Raw genomic sequence first — 25,552 nt, forward strand, 5'->3', positions numbered from 1 at the left:
ATTGAAAATGGTAGTAGAAGGTGGATCCTGTAGGATCTCAGACAGCTAATACAAATATGGCTATTAAACATTACTGATTTTAGTAAAAAGGGAAACCAATTTCTCTATATGCTCAATCCCATTGAAATCAATAACAAAACTCATTTAGTTCATTGGGTCCATGGCCTGTCTCAGTTGATTTTCTAGTACATGAAAATACCCCATTATTTTTACAAATTCATGTAAAAGTATGACATAATTATTTGGGTTTTTGAATCATATGTTATAGTTCTATTTTTAAATTGCCATATCAGAAATACAAAAACAAAGCACACATTACATGAATAATTTTTTCAGGCTATTAATACAAATGTATTGAACTCCAAGACGTGTTGAGCACAGAAGATTGGCTGCAAAGATTGGTTTTCAACATTATCTAGCAAAAATGATAGTGTAAAAGCCACTGGGCAGGCTTAAAGTCCATTAAACTTTTTGGCATCAGAATATGTAATGGTTTTATAGCTTTAATACTTTAAAGTTAACGCCTGGCATCACTTCAAAACAATGTGCAAGATCTATCATAAGTAGTCCTCTTATCTTATCTGCATAGCAATTTTATCCTGTAAATGATTTGAGACTGCAGTATTTCAGTGCTGTGGAAAAGAGAGGTTTTTTCTGTTAAATCTTTGGTACTGCAAGTACCTTTAATTATTCCAATTTATTTATGGGTATTCCACATTGAGTAGCATGTGATACCATACCACATGCTCTGCAAAATGCATTAAGGGAACACAAGTTTGCTGATCTCTCTTTTACAGCAGACTTTTGAGTAGCATGTCCATGCTGTTTAGATTTTTAAAAGTCATTATAATTATATTTATTATGTATCGTCTGATCTAAATTTCCATTTTCAGAGACAGTCCTGACCCTGCTCTATACTTTCCAGCTGATACACTTGCTGTGTTCCCATTTCCTAGTCTTCTACAGATAACCCTAAATACTTCTCTTGCTACCATCACCACCTCTGTGATGGTGTTTCTCTAGCATAAGCATTGTGCACCTTCCTTCAAGTCAACTCTTGAGGTACCAATGCCCAGGTTCAAACAGGGGCCTATAATTAAACTTCAGGAAGTGAATATTCAATGTGCATTAAAACATTTAATGATAACGTTAACAAACCTTTTTGTTAATTGTTTAGTTGTTGGAATTATCATATTTCAATTATAACCTCCTTGGGACATGAACTGTCTTTTGTGTGTTCTTATATCATCTAGCACTTTGGAGCCTTGGCCTGAGAGTTAGGTCTTGAGATCCAGCAATACAAATAAATAATAACAAACCAAATAATTGTGTCTCATCTGATTTTATTAAAAATTGTGATGATTTAAGAGCAAGACAAAGATCAGTTAAATTAGCATTGTTATTAGCAATAATTATTTATTGGATTTGTATTTCTCATTTGTATATATATGTGCAAGGTGCTTTAGTAGCAGGTAAAGCCTTACCTCAAGGAGCTTACAGTTTAGATAACATTGAGTCCATTTCCACTGTAGATGCAAGACATGGTTCCTGAGAGAGCAGATTTTTTTTTCCCCCTTAAGTCAAAGTACTGGTGCACCATGAAATGATTCCAAACAAAACACAGCTTGTACAAATAAAAAGAGTAAAGGGAACTTTATGAACATTAGCAATACTTGTAAATAGATGAGAGAGCTCAGTTCTGCTACCCTTACGCCTACATTGGAAGTCCTGTTGTAATCAGCGGAACTACCTGTGTAGTAAGGTGCTAAGTGAGAGTCAGGGTGTCAGAATAAGTTTGTCAGTGGCTCTCTTGATATTGTTGAAAACGAAGATTGAAGAGTATACAATACCCATGATTTTTGCTACCAACTGAACGCAATTATATGGGTTTTTTTTTCCTTCCATCTTCTAATTTTTAATGTGTGTTTTGTATTGATTGATATTGTTTCAGGCTTTACAAGATGAAATGGAAAATTATTGCAATCAGGTACGGTCTACAGAAAAGAAACTGCAGCACAAGGAGTTGGAGACACAGGAACAGGTAAACAGTACTGTCCTACTAGATTTCTTTTCTTGGGCAAACAGACTTTACATTTGACAATAATATCATGCTTCAAGAGAAAAGCAGATCTTCTCCTACCATACTTTCAGCTAGCGTTCTTTTTTGTTTTTGTTAATAAAAGAGAATTAAACTGTCTGAACCCCAGGGGCAAATACTTATCCAATGCTCTTTGTTTCAAGATGGTATTTCAACTATTTTAGCTGTTAAATTATGCTTTTTAGGCAACAATATTGTTTTGAATGGAGGTTTCTGGTATTACTATAACCTGTTATTTCATGACTTTTGTTAAGAGAGCTATAATTTGACAACACTTGGAATAAAAATAATGTTTATTGTAGATCTTATGCATTCATTGTGTTAGAGTATTGTACATAAATGATTCCATATGATTAGCACTGCTAAGATTATTCTGGACATGGTCAATGAAATCAGAAATTCCTAATGTTCATTTTTCCTCAGTCTGCTCCATAGCAGAGCTCACTATTTGTAATGTACAGATTGGGAAAATTAATCTAATATTGTTATCAGAATTGTTACGTGAAATTATCACTGAAATGCAAAGTGATATGCCTGCATTAGAACCATGTTGTAAATTGAAATATGCAGGAAAATACTGAAGTAGTAGAGCTTGTACAAATCCACATATCCCTGTCTTTGATCATGCGTTCACACAAAGACAACCAACCTGATGTAAGGAGAGGTGAGTTTGTAGAATCCCCCCTTGTCTCTATTGCTTTTTCTGTACTGACTTGTAAACACTTGTGCAGTGTTTCAGATCTTGATTTGGTGCCAAAGTGCCCATGGCTCATTCTGTATGTTCCCATATCTGTACTTCCTCGTACAGTAACATTTTGGGATAATCATCATCAGAGTGTCTCAAAAAATTCGTAATGATTAGCAAGTATTATTGTCCTATTTACAGATGGGGGCTGGCCCATTGAGACACAGACATATGATGACTTGACCACGGTGGTATAGTGAGAGTAGCAGAGTCTGGAACAGAACCCAGCTTTCTTGAGTCCTAGGTCTCTCTCCAACTATTAAATAGTGTTTTCAAGCATCTCCTCTAGATGTGTCAAACTGTTTGCCTAATTTTCTCCCCTAAGCTGTTTTTTCCTTCCAGTATGTGTTTAACTCATTTTTAACATAGTAATATCTTAATAGTTGCAGTTTCTGTTGGTGCCTTTGTTAGTTCATTCCACACATATCCTCTTGAATAAAAAGTTTCTTAGGAACTTCCTTAATACCCATTCCTTTCTTAGTTTCATTATACCTTTCTAGCAGTTTTTATGGCATTCACCTTCAGTATTTATCTTCTACTTTACACCTCAGTAATGTCCACTAAATTTCCATTCCTTTTCTAATTCTCTTATATCGTTCCTATAAAAGACTTCCCCAAAATTGTACTTGTTCTTCTAAGCATTGGGTAATGTTCAGAAATGTCTGAAATGACATAGGATTTAAAGTCCCATTTTCAGACCTGAGGTAGAAGCCAAATTCCCATTGATTTTTGCACCGTCAAGTCCAGAGCTGCTTCTGCAATTTGTTAATATATTAGCATTGGAAGATGCTGATTCTTAGGCATAGTGAGTTAATCAACAATTGAGGCTTTGTTGAATGAGTTCAATCTTGCAAGCTTGCTCATCTCACAAGGTTTTTTGAGTCTTTCCTTTTAATTTTTTAATTTAGTCTCTCTCTCCAGAAACTCAATGGTAAAATGGATCTCTGATATATTTGTCATTGTTATTCCTTGGCCAGACTACCCATAGATATGTTCAGAGAAGGGGCAATAATGGTAGACAGCCTCGGACCAGGCGGTTGAGATATTCAAGGCACTTACTTGGAACTTTCTTCCTACACTTACCAAATATTGCTGCCTCGATACCGCATTGCATAAAGGATTGAAATTTGCTTGGCATCATTACAAAGGACAGTTTTCTGGGCTTTTACATGTCTCCTTTAAAAAAATAATAGGAGGAAGGGAGTGGGGTTAAACTGCTTCTGCTTTTCATTAAAAGGAAAAATTCTGTGTTTTGATTCTATAACAACAACAAATAAGTGAATGAGACATGAAAAAAATATTTTGTTGTGCTTTTAATTAAAAACAAAAAGCTGGTTCTTGTTATGGCTTGTTGGGTGGCATTTTAGTGCTCAATGTTTGTCTTATTTCTGTAGGGACATCCTTATAGCTCTGCAGTCTCCAGAAGTGATTGATGAATTTACTAAGCTTACCCTTTGTTCCTAACAAAGAATTAACCTGTTCCTTATTAAATTGGTCAAGACAGATACAATATTTACACACACATTCCACACAAAAAAGCTATAAAAAGATGATTAAGGTTGCAGAGACAACTAGAACTGAATGCAACTAGAACTGAATGCAATATCCCAGTTGAGGGTAATCTATTGATTTGTATAAAATACTATAATATTTTCCATCTTGTTTTCTGGCCTAGTCTTTGTGCAGCATAACATTTTGTTTGCGTATTTGACCACCACTGCATACTGAACAGAAGTTGTCATGCACTGTCTTTGTCTTTTTCCTAAATGGTTACATTTAATTTAGAACTCAACAATGTGGCTGAATGTTTCAGTTTATTCTTTCTGGTGTACATTACCTTGCATTTCTCAATATTGAGTCTCACCTGCTAACATGTTGCTCATTCCTCCACTTTTATTAAATCCCTTGAAAGTTTTTCAGTCTTCTTTAAATCTTGACTAACCTACATTTTGCAACAGAGAGTCCTGTGGCACCTTTAAGACTAACAGATGTATTGGAGCATAAGCTTTCGTGGGTGAATACCCACTTCGTCAGACGCATTTTGCATCATCTTTAAATTTTGTTGTTCACCCCATTTTCCATTAAGTAACACTAGTTCTCGTGTGGAACATTGGGGCACCTCATGCCTAACCTTTTGTGATGTTGAAATATTGAACATTTATTCCAAATATAAGCTTCCCAACCACTTGAGACATTTTAAAATTTTATTCCTGGCAGGCAACTAATGAGAGGTCAGTAGAATTTGACTCAGAATGTTGGAGAGATGAGGTTTCCTTATAGGAGTGTCTGGACCATTAAAACAACCCCAGAGAAGTTCCTGGGAAATCCAGGAGGCATCCCAATGCAGGAAATAACTAGAGCCATTTCCTAAAACAGGGCAGTAAGGTTTCTTGCTTCCCAGTAATATGTAGACTTCTGATTTTAGATTAGTTTTCCATATTGTCTGTTCTGTGTTGCAGCCAGGGCCGGCGCTTCCATTTAGGCGACCTAGGCAATTGCCTAGGGTGCCAGGATTTGGGAGGGCGGCAGGCTGCTCTGGTGGACCTCTCGCAGGCGTGCCTGGGGAGGATCCGCTGGTCCCGTGGCTCTGGTGGAGCCATCCGCAGGCATGCCTGCGGCAGGTCCACCGAAGCCACAGGACCAGCGGACCCTCCGGAGGAATGCCGGTGGGAGGTGCGCCGGAGCCGCGGGGCCGGCAAGCCGGCCCTGCCCCTAGGGCGCCAAAAGCCCTGGCACCGCTCCTGGTTGCAGCATTTAATTGTCTTTGATAAATGCATAGTTTCAACATTGTCTCATAGACTCATAGACTCATAGGTCAGAAGGGACCAATCTGATCATCTAGTCTGACCTCCTGCACAAGGCAGGCCACAGAACCCCACCCATCCAATTTTATAACAACCCCTATCCCAGGACCGAGTTATTGAAATCCTCAAAAATGGTTTGAAGACCTCAAGCTGCAGAGACACCACCAGCGAGCGACCCGTGCCCCACGCTGCAGGGGAAGGCGAAAAACCTCCAGGGCACCTGCCAATCCGCCCTGGAGGAAAATTCCTTCCCGACCCCAAATATGGCGATCAGCTAAACCCTGAGCATGTGGGCAAGAGTCACCAGCTAGCACCCAAGAAGGAATTCTCTGCAGCAACTCAGTACCCATCGCATGCAACATCTCCCCGCAGACCATTGAGCAGACCTGTCTGGTGGTAATTCAAGATCAATTGCCCAAATTAACGATCCTATCATAACATCCCCTCCATATACTTATCAAGCTTTGTCTTAAAGCCAGGAAAGTCTTTTGCCCCTACTACTTCCCTCGGAAGGCTATTCCAGAACTTCACTCCCCTAATGGTCAGAAACCTTCGTCTAATTTCAAGTCTAAACTTCCTAATATCCAGTTTATACCCATTCGTCCTCGTGGCTACATTAGTACTAAACTTAAATAATTCCTCTCCCTCCCTAACGTTAACCCCCTTGATATATTTATATAGGGCGAGCATATCCCCCCTCAGCCTTCTTTTGGCCAGGCTAAACAAGCCAAGCTCTTTGAGTCTCCTTTCATAAGGCAGTTTTTCCATTCCTCGGATCATCCTCGTAGCCCGTCTCTGAACCTGTTCCAGTTTGAATTCATCCTTCTTAAACATGGGACACCAGAACTGCACACAGTATTCCAGATGGGGTCTCACCAACGCCGTATACAACGGTACTAACACATCCTTATCCTTCCAGTCCGACAGTTCACCTTTCAATACGACCCTCTGGAGTCTCCCCTTTAACCAGTTCCTTATCCACCTTACAACTTTCATATTCACTCCCAGCTTTTCCAATTTAACTAACAGCTCCGTGTGCGGAACCGTGTCGAACGCCTTACTGAAATCTAGGTAAATTATATCTACCGCATTTCCTTTATCTAAGTAATCCGTCACCTTCTCAAAGAAGGAGATCAGATTGGTTTGGCACGATCTACCTTTAGTAAATCCGTGTTGCAATTCGTCACAATTACCATTGACCTCAATGTCCTTAACTACTTTCTCCCTTAAAATTTTTTCCAAGACCTTACATACTACAGACGTCAAGCTAACAGGCCTATAATTACCCGGATCACTCTTATTCCCTTTCTTAAAAATAGGAACTACATTAGCAATCCTCCAGTCATATGGCACAACCCCCGAGTTTATCGATTGCTTAAAAATTCTCACTAACGGGCTCGCAATTTCACGCGCCAGTTCCTTTAATATCCTTGGGTGGAGATTGTCCGGGCCCTCCGACTTCGTCCCATCGAGCTGTTCAAGTACGGCCTCTACCTCAGTTGCAGTAATATCCACTTCCATATCCACATTCCCGTTTATCATCCCTCCATCATCGCAAGGTTCCTCACTAGTCTTATTAAAAACTGAGGCAAAGTACTTGTTTAGATGTTGGGCCATGCCTAGGTTATCCTTAACCTCCATTCCATCCTCGGTGTATAGCGGCCCCACTTCTTCTTTCTTTGCTTTCTTCTTATTTATGTGGCTGTAGAACCTTTTACTATTGGTTTTGATTCCCTTTGCAAGTTCCAGTTCAATGTGGCTTTTAGCCTTCCTCACTTTATCCCTACATGTTCTGACCTCAGCAAGGTAGCTTTCTTTACTGATCCTGCCTTCCTTCCACTCCCTGTAAGCTTTCTGCTTTTGTCTAATCCCCTCTCTGAGTTGCTTGCTCATCCAGTTTGGCCTACAACTCCTGCCCATGGTTCTTTTCCCCTTTCTCGGGATGCAGGCTTCCGACAGTCTCCGCAGCTGTGACTTAAAGTAATTCCAGGCCTCCTCCACATTTAAATCCACTAATTCCTCCGTCCAGTCCACTTCCCTAACTAATTTCCTTAACTCTTTAAAATTAGCCCTTGAGAAGTCAAAAACCCTAATCGCAGATCTACATTTGTTTATCCTTCCATCTAGTTTGAACTGAATCAGCTCATGATCACTCGAACCAAGGTTGTCCCCTACCACCATTTCTTCTACGAGGTCCTCACTGCTCACCAACACCAAGTCTAAAATGGCATCCCCTCTTGTAGGTGCTTCAACTACTTGATGAAGAAATCCATCCGCTATCACATCCAGAAAGATCTGACCCCTATCATTCGTGCAAGTACTCGTCCTCCAGTCTATATCCGGGAAGTTGAAGTCCCCCATAATCACACATTTCCCCTTTGTGTTTACTTCATTAAAGACATTAAAGAGGTCTCTATCCATATCCCAATCCGATCCCGGCGGTCTGTAGCACACCCCAAGCACTATCTCAGGGGAAGCTCTAGTTGCTTTTTTACCCAGCGTGATTTTTGCCCAGACGGACTCTGTCTTATCCATTCCATCGCATCTTATTTCGCTACATTTAATTTCATCATTGATGTACAAGGCTACTCCCCCACCTTTGCCTTTCTTCCTGTCTTTTCTGAACAGCACATAGCCTTCAATACCCGTGCTCCAGTCATGAGTACTATTCCACCAGGTTTCGGTAATCCCTATAATATCTGGCTTCACTTCCTGCACGAGTAACTCCAGTTCCTCCATCTTGTTACCTAGGCTCCTCGCATTAGTGTACAAACCTTTTAATTTTCGGCGTTTGGCGTCAGTGACATTCTTTCCCCCGTCGTGCACAAACTTTCTACCACCAGCATCACCTGTTACTCTGGTTTCTACTCCACTATTCCTCCTTGGATCAAATCTTGGGGCCGCAAGGGTATCCCCGCTCACTTTGTTTACTTCCCTCTCCAGGTTATGTTCTGGCGTGGAGATCTCCCGAACATTTCCCAACCATCTCCCCCAACTTTCTAGTTTAAAGCCCTCTTGATGAGGTCGGTGAGCCTCCATCCTAGAATTCTATTTCCCTCCTTGCTGAGATGAAGTCCATCCTGAGCAAACAGTCGTCTATCCGTAAATGCGTCCCAGTGACCGTACATCCCAAAGCCCTCCTTATAACACCACTCCCTGAGCCATCTGTTGATCGCCATAATCTTGTCACTCCTTCGTCTCCCCGCTCTAGGAACCGGCAGAATCCCACTGAAGATCACCTGAGCCTCGATGTCTTTAAGCCTCTTCCCCAGTCTGACATAGTCCTCCTTGATACAGTCCAGTGAGTAACTAGCTGTGTCGTTCGTTCCCACATGAAGGATAATCAACGGATTTTTTCCCGCTCCCGCTAAGATCGTATTCAGGCTCAAGTCCACATCCTGTATCTTAGCCCCCGGCAGACAGCACACTCTTCTGTTCTCCCGATCAGGTCTAGTTACAGGCCTGTCTGCTCTTCTCAGTAGAGAGTCTCCAATCACGTAGACTTGCCTTTTCCTGGTGACAATGCGATTCTCCGGTCTATCCCCCACAGCAGCTGGCTGTGATTCCTCCCGATTTGTATTCGCCCTCACAATCCTCCTAGGGCTCGTACTTGATGTTGCCTCCACTGACTGCTCCCCTCCATCTGCAGGACTAGCTGCTTGCCTCTTCTTCCTTGCCGTTACTCCTTCAGCAGCCTGCTGTGTTCCATCTTCATTTCCCAACTCAGCAAACCTATTCCTGAGTTCTATTTGTCCATCGCTGGCCCGTCTTATCCTCTGTCTGGTTCTCCTAGTGACATGTTTCCACCGTCCACTTTCCTCACCCAGCAGTCCCTCCTCAGAGTCCTTAGGTCCTGCTTTTGTCCGCTCGCCTGAGCTTGTCCCCTACGTATTCAAGCTCTCTAATGGGAAGATCTACATCCTTCACTTTACTGGAGAACTGTTCTGTTTCTTGAATTGCACGGCTTCATATCAAGCTGCCACCTTTATAGCAGTTTTAAAAATCTGAGTCATTATTGCAGCTGTCCCTATATTGTTTATATGACTTCAGTTCAGCAGAGGATGTAAGCACATACTCAAATCCCATTGACTTGAATGGGAATTAAGCATATGCTTCAAGTTAAGCACATGCTTAAATGCTTTGCTAAATATGGGTGGACTTAAGCATGTGCTTAAGTGTTTGGCTGAACTGGGGCCTATTTAAACATCTGTGATAGATATCCCAGTCACATTCTGGCTTGAATATCTGGACTTCTTTAAAAAAAAAATTTAAAGCAACCACCACACGCAAAATATACAAAAAGCTTATAGTAGACAGACCTCTGAGAAGTTCTCCATGGGAACCCTACCTCAGAAACCATTTCATAATGTTGCTCCCCTGTTTACTTTTTCATTTTGAAAGGACTGCCAAAGATTTTAAATTTTGGAGTGGGAAGGACATTGGGTGAAGTTCGTACCCCATGAAGGAGTAAGAAAAAATTATAAAATTCACCTTATGCTCACGATTACATGAGCACTGTAGTACAGCTGCTACTATACAACACTGAAGATGTTTAAACTTTAGCAATCATCCTCAAGGGTAAAAGCATCAGTCATGTCACAAAAAGAGCCTTAAAGGAGAGGGATGCTGTTCAGACAGAAAATCAATTAAGTACAATTCATGAATATTATTGAGGGGAGTGAGGGTGAGTGCCAGTACAGATTTCCAAGCCTTTAATTTCCATTTTCTCAGATTGATTAAAATAAAGGCAGAGGGAAATTAGATGAGTTAGGGTTGTGTTGGAGGTATTTGGAGTGAAATATGTTTAATAAAACAAAGCTGCTTCATTTTATTCCAAAGTACAAAATGAAAACAGGAGTGATAATTGAGAGCTGTGACTCAATAGCATTTATTGAATTTTTCATGTTTAATGTTTATTATTCTGACTTGCTTAATTTTATGACTGCTGGATATTTACTGCATTCAGTTACCATGCCAAATTAATATATTTGTTCACGGACAATGCTATTATGCAGCATTCTGAAATGTTGGTTTTTCAAGTGGTTGCAGACGTGCATTCCACTCAGATGTGCACGTGCCCAGTGCACCAAAGCTTAGCAGTACCTGTGGCAGGTGGGTCAGCACTCGCACACTTTGGCTCCTTAGCCCCTCCCCTAGCTATTTAAGGGCAGCACTCTCCAACCCTCCTTGGTTCCTTCTCACTGCCCGTGACTAGATTGTAGCATTGTGTGTGGTATTTTACCTTGTGCTTCACTATTTCAGTCTTTCTGGACCTTTGTTGTCTATAGTTAATAGTTAGATAGTATAGTAGTACCCTTAGTTTTAGTTAGTAGAAGTCAGTTATGATCGATAAGTATCCTGGTATGATGCCACCACCACAGTTTGAACATTTTCCATTGCATGGGTTGCTGTCCTCAGTAGTGATTCCCAGTTGTGGTGTTTATTGTGCCTGACAAAAGGGAGCACTAAAGAAAGGTGCACCATCTGCATATGTTCAGGTGGTGAGAGACTTACACCTCAAGCAGAACCTTACAGAGCAGACCATGAGGCCCAGTTTGGCACCGGGGATCTCTATGGATCAGTTGGCCCTCTCAGGCAACTTTGGAACCAAAACAGGCCAATGTTCCTGTGCCAGGCTTTGATACCTCTCCAAGGAGGAAGATAAATTATTGTTCTTCCTTGGATCCTTTAAAAAAGAAGGTCTCAAAAAACTAACTGCAGCCGCTTCAGAGCTCAGAGATTCATCCTCCTCTTTCAAGAGGAAAGCAGACTGACACCATGAGTATTCTGGCATGTGGGATGAAGCTGGGCCATCTACCCACTCTCTAGTACTAAGGTGGCATCAGCAGGACATTGTAGTGTCGACTCCAGTACCATCTGTGTGACGCCCATTGAGTCTGATACCGATGACATTGTTCGCGAATGGTTCCATGCCATTGGCATACCAGGCAGCATTGGACAGGCTTTTCCTCTCTGTTCCTGACTCATCAGTTATTCAGGAGCATTCAGCATGTCAGACCTTCTTCTGCTCTGTCCTCTGAGCCACTTGGAGTAATTGCAGACTTGCCTCAATTGTCTGCACCATCTTCGGCACTGCCTAAGAGTCAGAGTGGGCACTCAAGGTCAGCCTACTTGTGGATACCAAGATGCCCATCAGCACAATTACCGTCTTTGGTGCCAACTATGACTGTGGCATGGACTACATCTACAGAATCAGTACCAGCCCTGGTTTCAGTACCGTCTTTTGTTTTGGTGCTGGTTGGGAGTGTGATGCCACTGCCAGTCCTCAAGGCATTGACTTCTCCACCTGTCTTGATATGTATCCAACTTTCAGCTTTCAGATGAGTCTGGCTGTCTGTTCACTCCACCAGGGTTGGCTTCTCCATTGTCTTCAGACACGTAACACGTGACACCTAACAGTGACTTCTCTAGCCAGTTTGCGGAACAACATGGATGTGAGCTGAGTGGGAACAGTCCTCCACCAGTGAGAGTCCTTTGGATGAGGGGTTAAGGAATTGGGGATCATGAACATTCCAACAGAGACAGTGGAGGCCCCCTACTGGAGGGGGCAGGCAGAGGTGGGAGTTTGTTAACCACAGCATTCTTTGTTGTTCTGTGGTGTTGACAATGAAAGCTTTTATTCCTATCCAGCTCATGTAATCTCAAGAATGCTGTTCTTGTCATATGCAGCCCGCTGTTTTTTAAAGTTTTGCCTAGCTTCTCTTCCTTTGCAGTTATGAATTATATAGACCTTTAGTGCTTAACTACAAACAGAGGATTTTCCAGGTGGGGGATCTGGGGTAAGAACAGAAAGATATTGAAATACAAGCCGCTAAAGTAATAAGGTCTCTTGGATGCAAGTTGAAAGAAACTGATTTAGAGCAGAAAGCTTAGATTGTGCATTGAGCAGCACAGCATAACTGCTGGCCCTTAAGGGTTAGTAAAACAGCAAGGCAAAAGATGTTTTGGACTCTCAAATGGCTTACTAGCTAAAGAGAGAAAAACACAAAGGTTGGCTATGCCACCACCTTATGCTTTATTGAAATTGTGAGAGCAAGGTGGGTTCTGTAGCTGAATTTATTATGCTATCATAGAACAACATGGTGCATATTTGACAAAAGAACATGAGTGGCTGATATTGCTCTATGATTTTCAGTTGAATTGAATTTATGCAATTTTTAATGCTTATTACTAATGAAAACTTAAGAGTAGTATAGTCAAATGAAATTGTTGTATGTCTTTAAATCTGTAAGAACCACGTCAGCATGCATTTCACAGTGAGGGTAGTAACTCCAACCTCCTATCGTGAGTTTCACATATCCAGGATTTTGCAAATTGGGGCTGCATTGTAATAATAATACTTATATACTGAAGAGCTAAATGTCACCTGTTGGAGGCAGGCAGTCCCATGGGGTAGAAGAAGAGTTGCTGGGTTTGGAAGGATGAAGGGCTTAGTTTTGGATAATTCACATACACAGCCAAACGAAATGTCTATCTCCTGTGAGACTTGTCTTGACTCATTATGACAATACATCATTTTATGCCATGCAGTTCAGCATTTCCTATATTTCATGTTGGAGTGTGTGGGGATGGTTCAGCTCTTATGTTTTTCCTAACTTGTGTGGCCAGCCAAAGGTTACTTTACCTATCTGTGGCAAATACAGCTTTTAATTGCTTCTGTTGACATCAAAGATGATTATTGTAGAATTTCAAACTGCATATGCCATCCACATACTTGAGTAAACAAAAAATCAGTGTGACAACTTGTATTAAAACCTATAAAACCTTTACTGGGGGTTGCTGGATTAAGTCAGCTCATCAAAATGAACAAGAAAAAAGGCTTTCTAATGGCTGAAGAAAACCTAACACAACACCAAATAAAACAGAGCTATCCCATCCAACAGACTAAAGCCCTCCTGAGGGATGAAGAATTGCAATTTTAAACATCTCTTAAGGATATAGCGGAGACATAGCTTTGGTGGGTCCTAGGTAGGCGACTCACATCAATGAAAGAACAGATAAGTCTTTAGGGACAAAAAACCAAACCAAACCAAAACACTCTTCATTTTTAGTTTTCCTTGGTCTAAAATAAATGTTAAAAATATAGACTCCCTCCCCATCAAAATTAGCATACCATACCCAGCTATATGTTGTGTGTTAGTTATAAAGAAGTAATTTAGACTTTCACCATGATCTATTTAAATCTCTTGGGTCAGTAAATCTTGTTAGTAACTTCAGCCAACAACTATTAGCATGTTGTTTAGCACAGTGTGACAGGAAACATCTGGGATCTTATTTTCATCTCATTGTGCAATTATTAATGAATATAGTTGAAAGTAATATACTTTCAACAAACTATCTTAGCACTGAATTTATAGGGAGATCCTCTTCACCGTGATATTACGGTCTAGTATTTTGCATATCAGTTTTCACTGCAAAATGGTGCATGCACCTTCTCACTGAAGTCCAGAAAGAAATCATTCTAAGAATCAGCCCCAAGCAATCCTTCAGCTACCAGGGATTATTTCTTGCTTTGTCTGTCTCTCTATCTCTTTTTTTAAAATAGTACTCAAGTATTTCCTTCCAGCCAACTTAGTAATGTGTATCTGGATTCTAAAGCATGGTACTTATTTCTTTGTGACTTTCCAAGAATTATCTTCCTCCAAAGGGAACATCTCTCTTCAGCCTTTTCTGGATTACAGTGTGAAAAGTGTACAACAGTTTTGTGAAAACATGCAGTTAGGTTGCACTTGAAGATTATACTGGTAAAAAATAACCAGGTTGGAAGAGGCCTGTTGCAGAATTTGACCATAATTAGTGCACTCACAAAGCCATGTCTTACCTGAAGTTTGCATTACACATATTTGGAATAAAACTTACTTGACTTCCAGAAATTGCACAGGAAGAATACATATTAAGGGGCCTGAGCCACCCTTCTTTACACATCTAAAACTCCCATTGACTGAATGGCTGGTGTAGCTGCAGGGGCGATGCTGGTTTTAGCCTTAAGCGCTGCCAGCAATCAGAATGGTGAAATTCACCCCACGGTGGGCCTAGTGCAAGACCATTCACAACATGATATATGTATGGTGTGGCAATGCAGATGGGAACAGGACACTGCAATGGGGCCTGCACACAATGGAAGGGTGTCTCTGAATATGCAAGGGTGGAAAAGGGCTACTGGCAATAGAACTGGGTAGCCACACTTGCATGGATTTAGTGACCAGGAATTAGAGGTTCTGCAGCCACTATTCCCATAGACTGAAATGATGGTGACAGAAGGAGTGGACTGGCATCCCACTGCCTGTTTGCAGAGTGGGGGCCATGGAATTCTTTTCCCTGGACCTTGCATCCCCAATTTTATAAGCTTTGTGCATGCTTGTAATGTGAATGTGAATTTCACTGTTATTGTATTATCTTTAGATATGAGCTCAGAAAAGCACTCCAGCATAATCTGCCTGATTGGTGAAGTATAGTTTTTATTTTTTCTTAACTTCCAAAAAAAAAATTTAGCAGTTCTAGCTGTCTGTTTCTTCTCCTCTCTCACCAAGAACATGTATAACACATGGTAAATGAACAGAAATATGCATGTTCTGCTGCATCCAGAACTCCACCCTCAATGAACTCTTGGCTCAAAGGATGTTTATCCTGGCAAAGTACATATACCTCATAATGTTTAAAGCACTCACACAAATAATAGCATAAATGTATCTAAGTTATTTTATTTTTAAAAGAATACAAATCTTGATATCTCTCTCTCTCTCTCTCTCTCTCACACACACACACACACACACACACACACTCTCACACACACACTCTCTCACACACACACACACACACACACACACACTTCAAACAAGATTCTCTGAGTCAACAGTGAAACACTTGCAAAAAAAGTGAACATCCTTCTGGGATATATTAGCAGAAATGTTGTAAGCAAGACATGAGAAGTAATTCTTCTGCTCTACTCCGCACTGATTAGGCCTCAACTGGAGTGTTGTGTCCAGTTCTGGGTGCCACATTTCAGGAAGGATGTGGACAAATTAGAGAGAGTCCAGAGAAGAGCGACAAAAATAATTAAAGGTCTAGAAAACATAACCTGTGAGGGAAGATTGAAAAAATTGGGTTTGTTTAGTTTGGAAAAGAGAAGACTGAGAAGGGACATAACATTTTAAAGTATGTAAAAGGTTGGTACAAGTCAGAGGAAGAAAAAATGTTTTTCTTAATCTCTGAGGATAGGACAAGAAGCAATGGGCTTAAATTGCAGCAATGGCAGTTCCAGTTAGACATTAGGAAAAACTTCCTAACTGTCAGGGTGGTTAAACACTCAAATAAATTGTCTAGGGAGGTTGTGGAATCCCCGTCATTGGAAATTTTTAAGAGTAAGTTGGACAAACACCTGTCAGGGATGGTCTAGGTAATACTTAGTCCTGCCACGAGTGCAGGGGACTGGGCTGGATGACCTCTTGAGGTCCCTTCCAGTTCTATTGTTCTGTGATTCTATGATTATTTATATTCAGCTGAATATAAATTATTTATTTTCAGCTGAAACTTTTCTCCTTACTGTAGACATCTGCAAAGACATCTTGCTTTCACCCTCCATCCAGTTGCATGGCCTTTAAGTATGAATGCTCTGGAACTATTGGATAAAAAAAATCATCACCCAAACTCCCCTGAGACTCAAGAGTATTATGTAAACAATGCACCAGGGCAGCATAGCCTAGGCAATGAGAGACATGAGTCTCATGGGTCTCCTGCATGCTTTGCTTACAACCAAGCCTCTAGAAATGCCCTTTCCCAGTCAGTTTTAGTTGGGGGATTGTTTAAAATATTAATTAAAAGGAGGGGGAAATTAAGTATAAAAATAATTAGAAAATGATGACTGCAGCGGGTTATACTGTTTCCTTAATGTGTATAAATTAGCCCTGAAGTGCATAGGACATACAGATATGGGCACTGCTGGTAGGTTCCAAAGATGCCATGGTAGTAATGCATATCTATGTCAGAAACCCCAAACGAAATAGCACAGAACTCCTTTACTTCAGCTTTATTTACCATAACTTCTTTCTGAAAGTTTAAAAATATTTTTTTTCACTCTTGCAGCTATTTCATTTTGGGACTTATACACCCTTTCCATATTTAAAGGGCCTGATATAATGCCCACTGAAGCCAATAAGGAGTCCTTCCATTGACTTCAATGGGTATTGAATCCATCCCTCAATGACTGGTGATCATTTAGGTAGACAAAAATCAATTCATGATTCTCTATATAGTTAGAATAGAGACATAATTTTCTAGTGATATTTTTAAGCATATACACGGATGAGCTGCTAGAGTGGTAATATTTCCTTAATATATACCCATAATCATGTATAAAGGGATCACACACTGGTCTCTTGAAGGTGCTCACAGAGTCATTCCAAGTCCAAACATTTTAGAAATCTCTTTGAGCATTTGAATCTCCAACAGGGTCTTGAATTCATTGCAGCCAAAAGGGAAAGGTCACGCAGAAAGCAGAAGCATATGGAGATTGCTGTAGTGTCAGATAATGTGCTTAGAAATTACTTTAAAAGAGAATAATCATTTCAAGAGAGAGGTTTTGGTCCTACTCAAGTTCATACTTTTAGAGCTTAGTTAGAAAAATAGTAGATCAACAATTTTTACTCTGCTGCAGTGAATGTGACTGAAAAATGAGCTGTGAAGAGGGCAAGGAATGTCTTGCAAATTTTCCATGTAATAATAAGTAAGACAAGATCCTCAAAATATCTAGATGGGAATTGACAAGTCATTAAACTATTCTGACTGCATCATTTAGCTGGAGGGCATTAATAGTCCTGGAATGAAGTCCAAGAAACACCAAGCTGTAAATAAAATATAGTTACATCCATGGACACAAAATGTTCCTCCTTACAAAAGTTCTTAATTTCAAAGTGTTTTGAAAAAAATTCTGGTTACAGAATTATTTTGTCTCGTATATTAGGAGTGAGACACAAGCAATGCCTGTGGGCCTGAGTTAACGCCCACTGAAGTCAACATGAAGGCTCCCATTGACTTCAGTGGCTGCTGCATCAGGCCATCTGCCCAGTCCCCAGCCTTGCTTTCATTAAAGCTTCCCATGTACGGATATAGCCGCATGGCCCTTCCTTTGTCCTCTCACACCATGTCTTAACAGAACTCCTACCAGGTCTCCTTTTCCTGCCCATTTTCTCCACACTCCTTTTCTAGCTTTTTCCTTCTTGTTTTCTTTTCTGTCTACTTGTTCTCTTCTTTATTCTCTTTTGCTCTTTTATATGTTTTGGGGGGACCCTTTATCCTCTCCGTGTCCCCGCCCCCCCCCCCAGCCATCCACCAGTACAGCAGAACCTGCTCCCTGTTCTCCCACTCACCAGAATTCTGCATGGCTCTGGGGATGGTAACTGATGCCATACAAGGCTGAGCTGAGTAATGAGAACTACAGCTGGTTGCATAAAGGGCACAGCAGGAACGGAGAGGGAAGGTGGGTGACATTAAGGAGCTGCCTACCACTTTATCTGCAAAGGTGTGTGCATGCTTGCAGTGTCTGTGTGCGATGGTGGTGGGAGGATCTGCGTTCTTACAGCGTTCTTCCTCCATACTGATCCTACCTTGCCCCCCATCCCCAAATTAGTCTTGTTCTGGCCTCCAGATTGGGAAACGCTGCTCTAAGAAGCTGACTGTGAAGATTCTCTCCTGCCCCCCAAATTGGTTATGAGTCATTTAAATCTCTTTATTCAATTTCAGGTGACATACATACGACAAGAATATGAAACCAAACTTAAAGGTCTGATGCCAGTGTCTTTGAGAAAGGAACTCGAAGACACCATTGCATCTTTAAAATCTCAGGTAAGATATCAGCACTCAATTGTCTCCAATTCTAGGGTTTAAATAACACTCATCTCTTTTATAAAGGAAACTATGAATGCATTACATTTGGCAATATTGGATTGATGTCAGTGATAAACTGGCAAGAGTCCAGTGTTTATCACACCATCACCTTTCTTCTAGGATCCCCATCTCCCCAACTCCCTCATCTTGCTAGGCAAAGAGTCATCTCTCTTGATCCAAGCCATTTACCTCAAATGCCTGCTGAAAGTTGAAAATAAAGTCAGCAGTGATGTTGCAGCTATTACCTTTTTTCCCTCAAGAATATGCTGCTGAAGACAGAGTATGGTTAGCAACGGTCTATTATCAGTGTTTCTTCAGAAGAAGCTGTGTTCAGCATGCACTGGTGGAATCTTTGGGTACGTCTATACTACCCGCCCTATGGGCGGGTAATGTTCTATGTATCGGGGATCAATTTATCACGTCTCGTCTGGACGCGATAAATTGGTCCTCTAATCAACACCCGTACTCCACCTCAGCAGGAGGAGTAAGTGGAGTCGACGGGGGAGCCGCGGGAGTCAACTAGCCACCGTGAGGATGGCCAGGTAAGTCGAACTAAGATACTTCAACTTCAGCTACACTATTCACGTAGCTGAAGTTGTGTATCTTAGTTCGAACCCCCCAACTAGTGTAGCCCAGGCCTTTGTTTCCTTTGCAGCCTGCATAATAAAGCAGCCCTTTGCTTTTTCAGGTACTGCCTCAAAAGCCCATTGTATTAATTCCAATTTTGGTTGCTAAAGTTAATAGTGTTGATATAATATATTGTTGAAGATATTTGATTTGGTACACACAACATTTTGGTTTGGATTTTAAGCGGGAATTAACTCAGAAAATCCTATGATCTGTGTTGTGTTAGATAAAACTAGATGGTTCCTTCTTGTCTTAAATCTATGAAACTGTAAATTAATCTGAGTGGCAGCACTAGAAGTAAGAATAGTAAAGATGAAGACAAATTGTTAAATGTCACTTTCTTAAACCAATGACTGATCATGTTTAAAAAAAACAACTTACCCCTTTGGTAGGGCTACTGGCCTAGTGGGTAGTTAGGAAGCAGTAGGTGTGATGTATCTTGACTTTAGTCAGGCTTCTGACACAGCCCCACATGATATTCTCATAAGCAAATAAGAGAAATGTGATCTAGATGAAATTACTATAAGGAGTGTGCAGAACTGGTTGAAAGACCATAATCAGAGTAATTAACCATGGTTCACCGTCTAAAGAGGAAGGTGTATCTAGTGCAGTCCTGCAGGGGTCAATCCTGGGTCCGCTAGAATTCAATATTTTCATTAATGATTTGGTTAATGGAGTGGAGAATATACATATGAAATTTGTGGATAACACCAAGATGGGAGAGGTTGCTAGCAGTTTGGAGAACAGGATTAGATTTCAGAATTAACTTAACAAATTAAACAAGATGACATTCAATAAAAACAAGTGCAAAGTACTGCATTTAGGAAGGAAAATGCACAATAACTGGGTAGAAAATAGTAGTGCTGAAAAGGACTTGGAAATTATAGTGAATGACAAACTGAATGTGAGTCACTGATGTAATGCAGTTGCAAATAAGGCTAATATTCTGGACTGTATTCATAGGAATGTTGTATGTAAGACATGGGAGGTAATTGTTCCACTCTACTAGGCACTGGTGAGGCCTCAGCTGGAGTAGTATCCAATTCTTGGGTGCCGCACTTTACAAAACATTTGGACAAACTGGAGAGAGTCCAGAGGAGAGCAACAAAAGTAATTAAAGGTTTAGAAAACCTGACCTTTGAGGAAAGATTTAAAAAACTGGGCACATTTAGTCCTGAAAAAAGAAGACTGAGGGGGGACCAGATAAGTCTTCAGATATGTTAAGGGTTGTTATAAAGAAAACTGTGATCAATTGTTCTCCATGTCCACTGAAGGTAGGACAAGAAGTAGTGGGCTTAATCTGAAGCAAGGGCGATGTAGGTTAGATATTAAGAAAAACATCCTAAGTACTGGAATAGAGTACAAAGGGAGGTTGTGGATCCCAAATCTTGGAGTGTTTTAAGAGCAGGTTAGACAACTGTCTGGGATGGTCATAGAATCATAGAATATCAGGGTTGGAAGGGACCTGAGGAGGTCATCTCGTCCAACCCTCTGCTCAAAGCAGGACCAATTCCCAACTAAATCATGATAGGTATATTAGATCCTGTCTAAGCGTGAGGGGTGGACTAGATCCTTTCCACCTTACATTTCTTTGATATTATAAATATATGCTATGTATGATGGTGATGTGATGTACAAACTCCACTCTGGGGAGCAGAATCCTTCAGGAGCCATTCATGGAATCATTTGAAATGCCAAGACATGCCATATGTTCATGAAATGCCAAAGGTTTTGAGGGGAGGGAGAGGAATGAAAGGTTAAACTGGTATCTGAGATGTTAAGAGAGAGAGTTTTTTCATGCAGAAGTAAACATTTTTTTGGCTCAGATTTATTTGGTAAAATGTTGTTTGAAATGAGGTCGTTACTTAAAATCATAAAACTGCTTTTAGTTTTTGGTACATACGATATTAAATAGACCCACATCAATTTCCAAGAAACACTTACAAGCTGATATAGATATACATACTCTCCATGTCCATCTCTATCCCTGGAAATGGTAGTTAGTTTAATTTACTTACATTCTCTGTTTATAATGCATAAAGGCTAGTTTGTAACAATTTTTGCTATGCATGGGAATTTCCCTTAGCAATGTCTGTCTTTAACAGAAATATGAAATTTCCAAAAGAGAGAGCTTTATACTCCCACATGCTAAAGGTGACACAAGTTAATAGTTACGATTGCAGATATTTATTTATTGCATGTAAAGGAATTTCCAGTGGTAGTGATATTTATTCTGATTAAAGTCACTGCAGACCAATAAAGGGTTAAGGAACTACCAGGATGATCTATTTCCAGTTGATAGTAAAAGGCCATTTGAAAGTATGGTTTACTGTTAACTTTGTCTGGTAGGAAGCATTCCATTGGGACAGATATAAGAACACTTCACCTTACAGTGAGTTTTGTTTTTTAAAATTGAAACTGATATACCCCTGCAGGGCTTCTTTTGGATCAGCAGCATTTCAAAGGACTGAAAGTAACTCCAGACTCCTAAAACTGGGTGTTAATGCAGAAACACGTAGCTGCCGGCTTCATTTGCAGCAATATATGGTAGTCGCAAACCATTTAGTAAGCAGAGTTCTCATCTGAAGCACAGGTGTCCTTGTCTTTGAAAATTGTTGAAATTCCAGTTTGAAAACATCAGAGGAGAATGGCAGTGGAATCCTTGCACCTGTCAGGATTATTAATTGTTCCTGGGGGGTGATGGACCAAAAACTGTTAAAAATGAACAAATATTCACTGCTCAGCAAAGTTTTCTAAAACTTTAGTAAAGTTTAAAATGCATTGCCACAATTGTTCACTGTACGCCCCTGTGAGCTCTTTGTAAGCTGTTCTAACATGGTAGTGCTACATAATATAAGCATTAATTCTCTCACACACCATGTGAGAAAGTAGAATATTGTTTTCACCATATTTCAGATGAGCAAACTGAGGTAGAGAAGTGAACTGACTTAGCGTCAGAGCTGGGATTAGAACTCAGGTTCTCAGTCCCATGTTTATTCACATGCTACATTATCCAGCATAGCTCTGAGTCCAAAAAGTTTTCGTGGCTGCCTTGGCTCCTGACTGAGTGGATAGGGTGCAGGATTAATGCTATGTGTACACAGGCAGGGAAACCACACTAGCAACTTTCGGTCAAGCATCATGCTTAAATCCAGCTCGCGACTAAGGTGCTATTGAGGTTTCACTAGCCAATGTAAACTGGGCTTTAGACAGTGAAGTCAGTCTCCGTGAAACAAGTACCAATCGATTCATTAAAATTTTATACATCACTTTCATATGGGATGTATTTTGTAGGTAAACTTTCTGCAGAAGAGAGCATCTGTCCTACAAGAAGAACTGAATGTGTACCACACCAGAAGGTAAATGAGTATCTTCTCATCAATTTGTACCATTTCACACCTGTGGGTCTCAGCTATTGAAGTTTTACAGCTTAATTAAAATGCTTAAATATGGTTGCAGTTTAAAAAGAACCTTATTTTCAGTAAAGGAGCTGTCTTTGAGAAGTTACCTGGCTCTTCTAACCACAATGCTTAGTCAGTACTATTAGAGCAAGATTAGAGAACTTGCAGGTACAATACAAGTCTGGGCTTCGCCTCCATGCTCATGATGAGACAGTGGCACAGTGCACAGCTGCAGGTCTGTGGTGATGCTGCTTTCTTTTAAAGATAGAAAACGATGATGCAATTCTGAATATTACAGCTCACAGATTCAAAGTACAGGATCTTCATGAGCTTTAGATTTGTTTCAGAGCTGTACACTATCCAAAATAAATGACTACAAGTGTTGCAACAACAATAAAAAGATTCTCTGTGCCCTTAGAGTAAATGATTCACATGGATGATTGGGAAAAAGGAAACTTCCAAGCAAGGTCATTGAGGTTTTTTGTCCTTGTAAGGTTCATTGATAATTGTGTATCTCACATCAGGATTTCTGCAAAGAACAGGATGTGCACATATAAACAGCAGATATTTTAATGAAAACCATGTAAGATATAAAAACTAGTCTGAAAATATGAATCTTGAAAGGACTTTTTAACCTTTTGTGTATTTGTATCTGAGAGTGATGATAAAATATGTACAAGGGTATATGTGTGTCTGTGTATGTTCATATTTTCTCCCTGAGATTTTGTATTATAGGAGGCATTGTCAGATAAACATATTGATTCAATGTATTCATTTATCCCCAACATACCTCCATTGAGAGCAATGGATTGAACAACAGTGCTTTTGGCCCAAAAGTTTCCAGTGAGCCAGTCAGTCTGTGTCTTCACACACAGTACTAGCTGGCTAAGAGATTGGTAAGGTATATAGATCCAGTCATAGGTTTAGATCCAGGTCAATACTGACCAAAAGTTGAGCAACACATTTGAATGTGGCTTATGTGTAATGACTTTAGTGCCATTCTTAATAGAGCAGAAGGGTAGGAAAATTAACTTTACCATTGTATTCCAATGGATATACCAAAGGTTAAACCACATTAGCAGTCCACTTTGGAGAAGCTGTTCTGTGATTAACAGAGGACCAGGCCAGAATCTTTCACAAGGACTCCTCATTTCGGAGGGTGGGAGGTGGGGGGGAGTATTATCTTCATACTGATTCATTAGCAGACCCTTCTTGGTTAATGTTGTGCAGTGTTTGGGGATACCTGATAAGCTTTTCAGTGCAGGGACTGACTGTAATATATATGTGTTTAATACGTAGCATAAAGGGGCTAGATCCTGATTCATGCCTATGAGCATTTTCTAATACAAATAATAGTAAGATATAACTAAGGAGAGCATTTTAATTTTTAGGTAACTGCTGGAGCAGAGGAAATTGTTCAAGTGACAAATGGACCTCTTTCAGCAGGTTTGAAGATTTGGATCTTGTAAATTAATCTGTGAGATCAGTGGCTGTTTTGTTAGCACAGAAAATGTAATTAAGCTCATGAAAGCACATCTGTCCTTCATGCCAGTATTTTTTGAGTTGTATCTTACTTGAATTATTTTTTACCATTATCTTATTACAGATTTACAATTTTGCTATATTAAGTGTGTTTGTGTGTGTGCTCAATTTACTTATTGCGCAACTAAATTCCTTCCACTCTTGGTTTTGCTGTTATTTCCTAATGTCATTTTTATTCAGTTTTATACATGATAAAATCATGTTTCTATTATTATTCAAGATATTTTAAAACATATTTTACCTTGTTTTCATGTTCATATGTTTATATAATATTAAAATATTCTTTTGTACTTTTTTGTTTTGACATTGTTTGTGGTCCCTGAACATTTCATTTGCTGAAATAGTCATGATGTTTGTGAGGGTTTTACATACCGTAATGTATTCATGGGGAAAACGCCTGTTCTGACTTTGGAAATTTCACAGGTGCTGCCTCCAGTCACTATTCTGATTAATGGCCTTTAACGGCCATCAATGAGCATTACATGGGCGAGGCAGCCACAGGACAGGGTGCTTTACTATGAAAATGCATTGAATTATGTGGTGTATTTAGAAAAGATAAAAGGCAAATAAGAGCCCCTATTCTGCAAAACATATGTGCTTAACTTTAAGTATCTGAGTAGTCCCACTGAAGTCATTGGGGCTACCCATGTGCTTAAACCCTAGCCGGTCCTAAGTGCTTACAGCAGGGTTTCTCAAACTGGGGTCACCACTTGTTTAGGGAAAGCCCCTGGCAGGCCGGGCCGGTGTGTTTACCTGCACCATCCGCAAGTCCGGCCAATCGCGGCTTCCACTGGCCGCGGATCGCTGCTGCAGGCCAATGGGAGCGGCTGGAAGCGGCAGCCAGTATGTCCCTCGGCCCACGCCGCTTCCAGCAGCTCCCATTGGCCTGGAGCAGCGAACCGCGGCCAGTGGGAGCCGCGATCAGCCAAACCTGCGGACAGGGCAGGTACACAAACTGGCCCAGCCCGCCAGGGGCTTTCCCTACACAAGCAGCGTCCCAGGTTGGGAAACACTGAATTAGTGATCCCACTGCTTATGGATAAAGGTTCTTCATAGCTCTCAGATAATCAGAGAAGTGATGCAGCAGGTGCCATTAAGCCCTGCCTTGGGTGATGGTGTGTTTTACTAGGAGTGATGTGCCAAGATACATTTAATTTGTTGTGGGTAGAAACTTTAAAAACTATTTACTCAAAAGGACATTAATTCAGTTCTTCAAAAGAAATTTCAAGAGTTCACTGAGTTGCAGATTATGAACTGAGTGGATTAGTTTTTGTAAATTGCATTGTGTTGGGTCTGAGATAGAAGCATCTATTGTGATGAAACCTCTTTTCCCAAGCACAAGGGAAATGAGATGTTTCTGATGATTAGCATGTTGCTAATATTTTTGCACCTATCAGATTGGTTAGGGCTCTTGAAATCAGTGGAGTAGCCA

General features: G+C 40.5%; 1 protein-coding gene across 3 annotated transcripts in view; it reads left to right on the forward strand.

The window, feature by feature from the left end:
- CEP112 (centrosomal protein 112) overlaps positions 1–24,410 on the forward strand; it is a 288,709-nt gene extending 264,299 nt beyond the window's left edge. For 2 of the 3 annotated variants that reach the window (XM_050920643.1, XM_050920641.1), the window contains exons 25-28: positions 1,952–2,041; positions 18,407–18,508; positions 22,472–22,536; positions 23,970–24,410. In XM_050920643.1, the coding sequence (XP_050776600.1) occupies positions 1,952–2,041; positions 18,407–18,508; positions 22,472–22,536; positions 23,970–23,973 (261 nt within the window). In that variant the 3' untranslated portion in view covers positions 23,974–24,410. Of the gene's footprint in view, positions 1–1,951; positions 2,042–18,406; positions 18,509–22,471; positions 22,541–23,969 lie in introns of those variants that run through there. The other variant, XM_050920642.1, reaches the window with a different exon arrangement.
- The last annotated feature ends 1,142 nt before the right edge of the window (positions 24,411–25,552 follow it).

This window comes from Gopherus flavomarginatus, chromosome 12, assembly GCF_025201925.1.
Source record: "Gopherus flavomarginatus isolate rGopFla2 chromosome 12, rGopFla2.mat.asm, whole genome shotgun sequence".
Lineage (NCBI taxonomy): Eukaryota > Metazoa > Chordata > Testudines > Testudinidae > Gopherus > Gopherus flavomarginatus.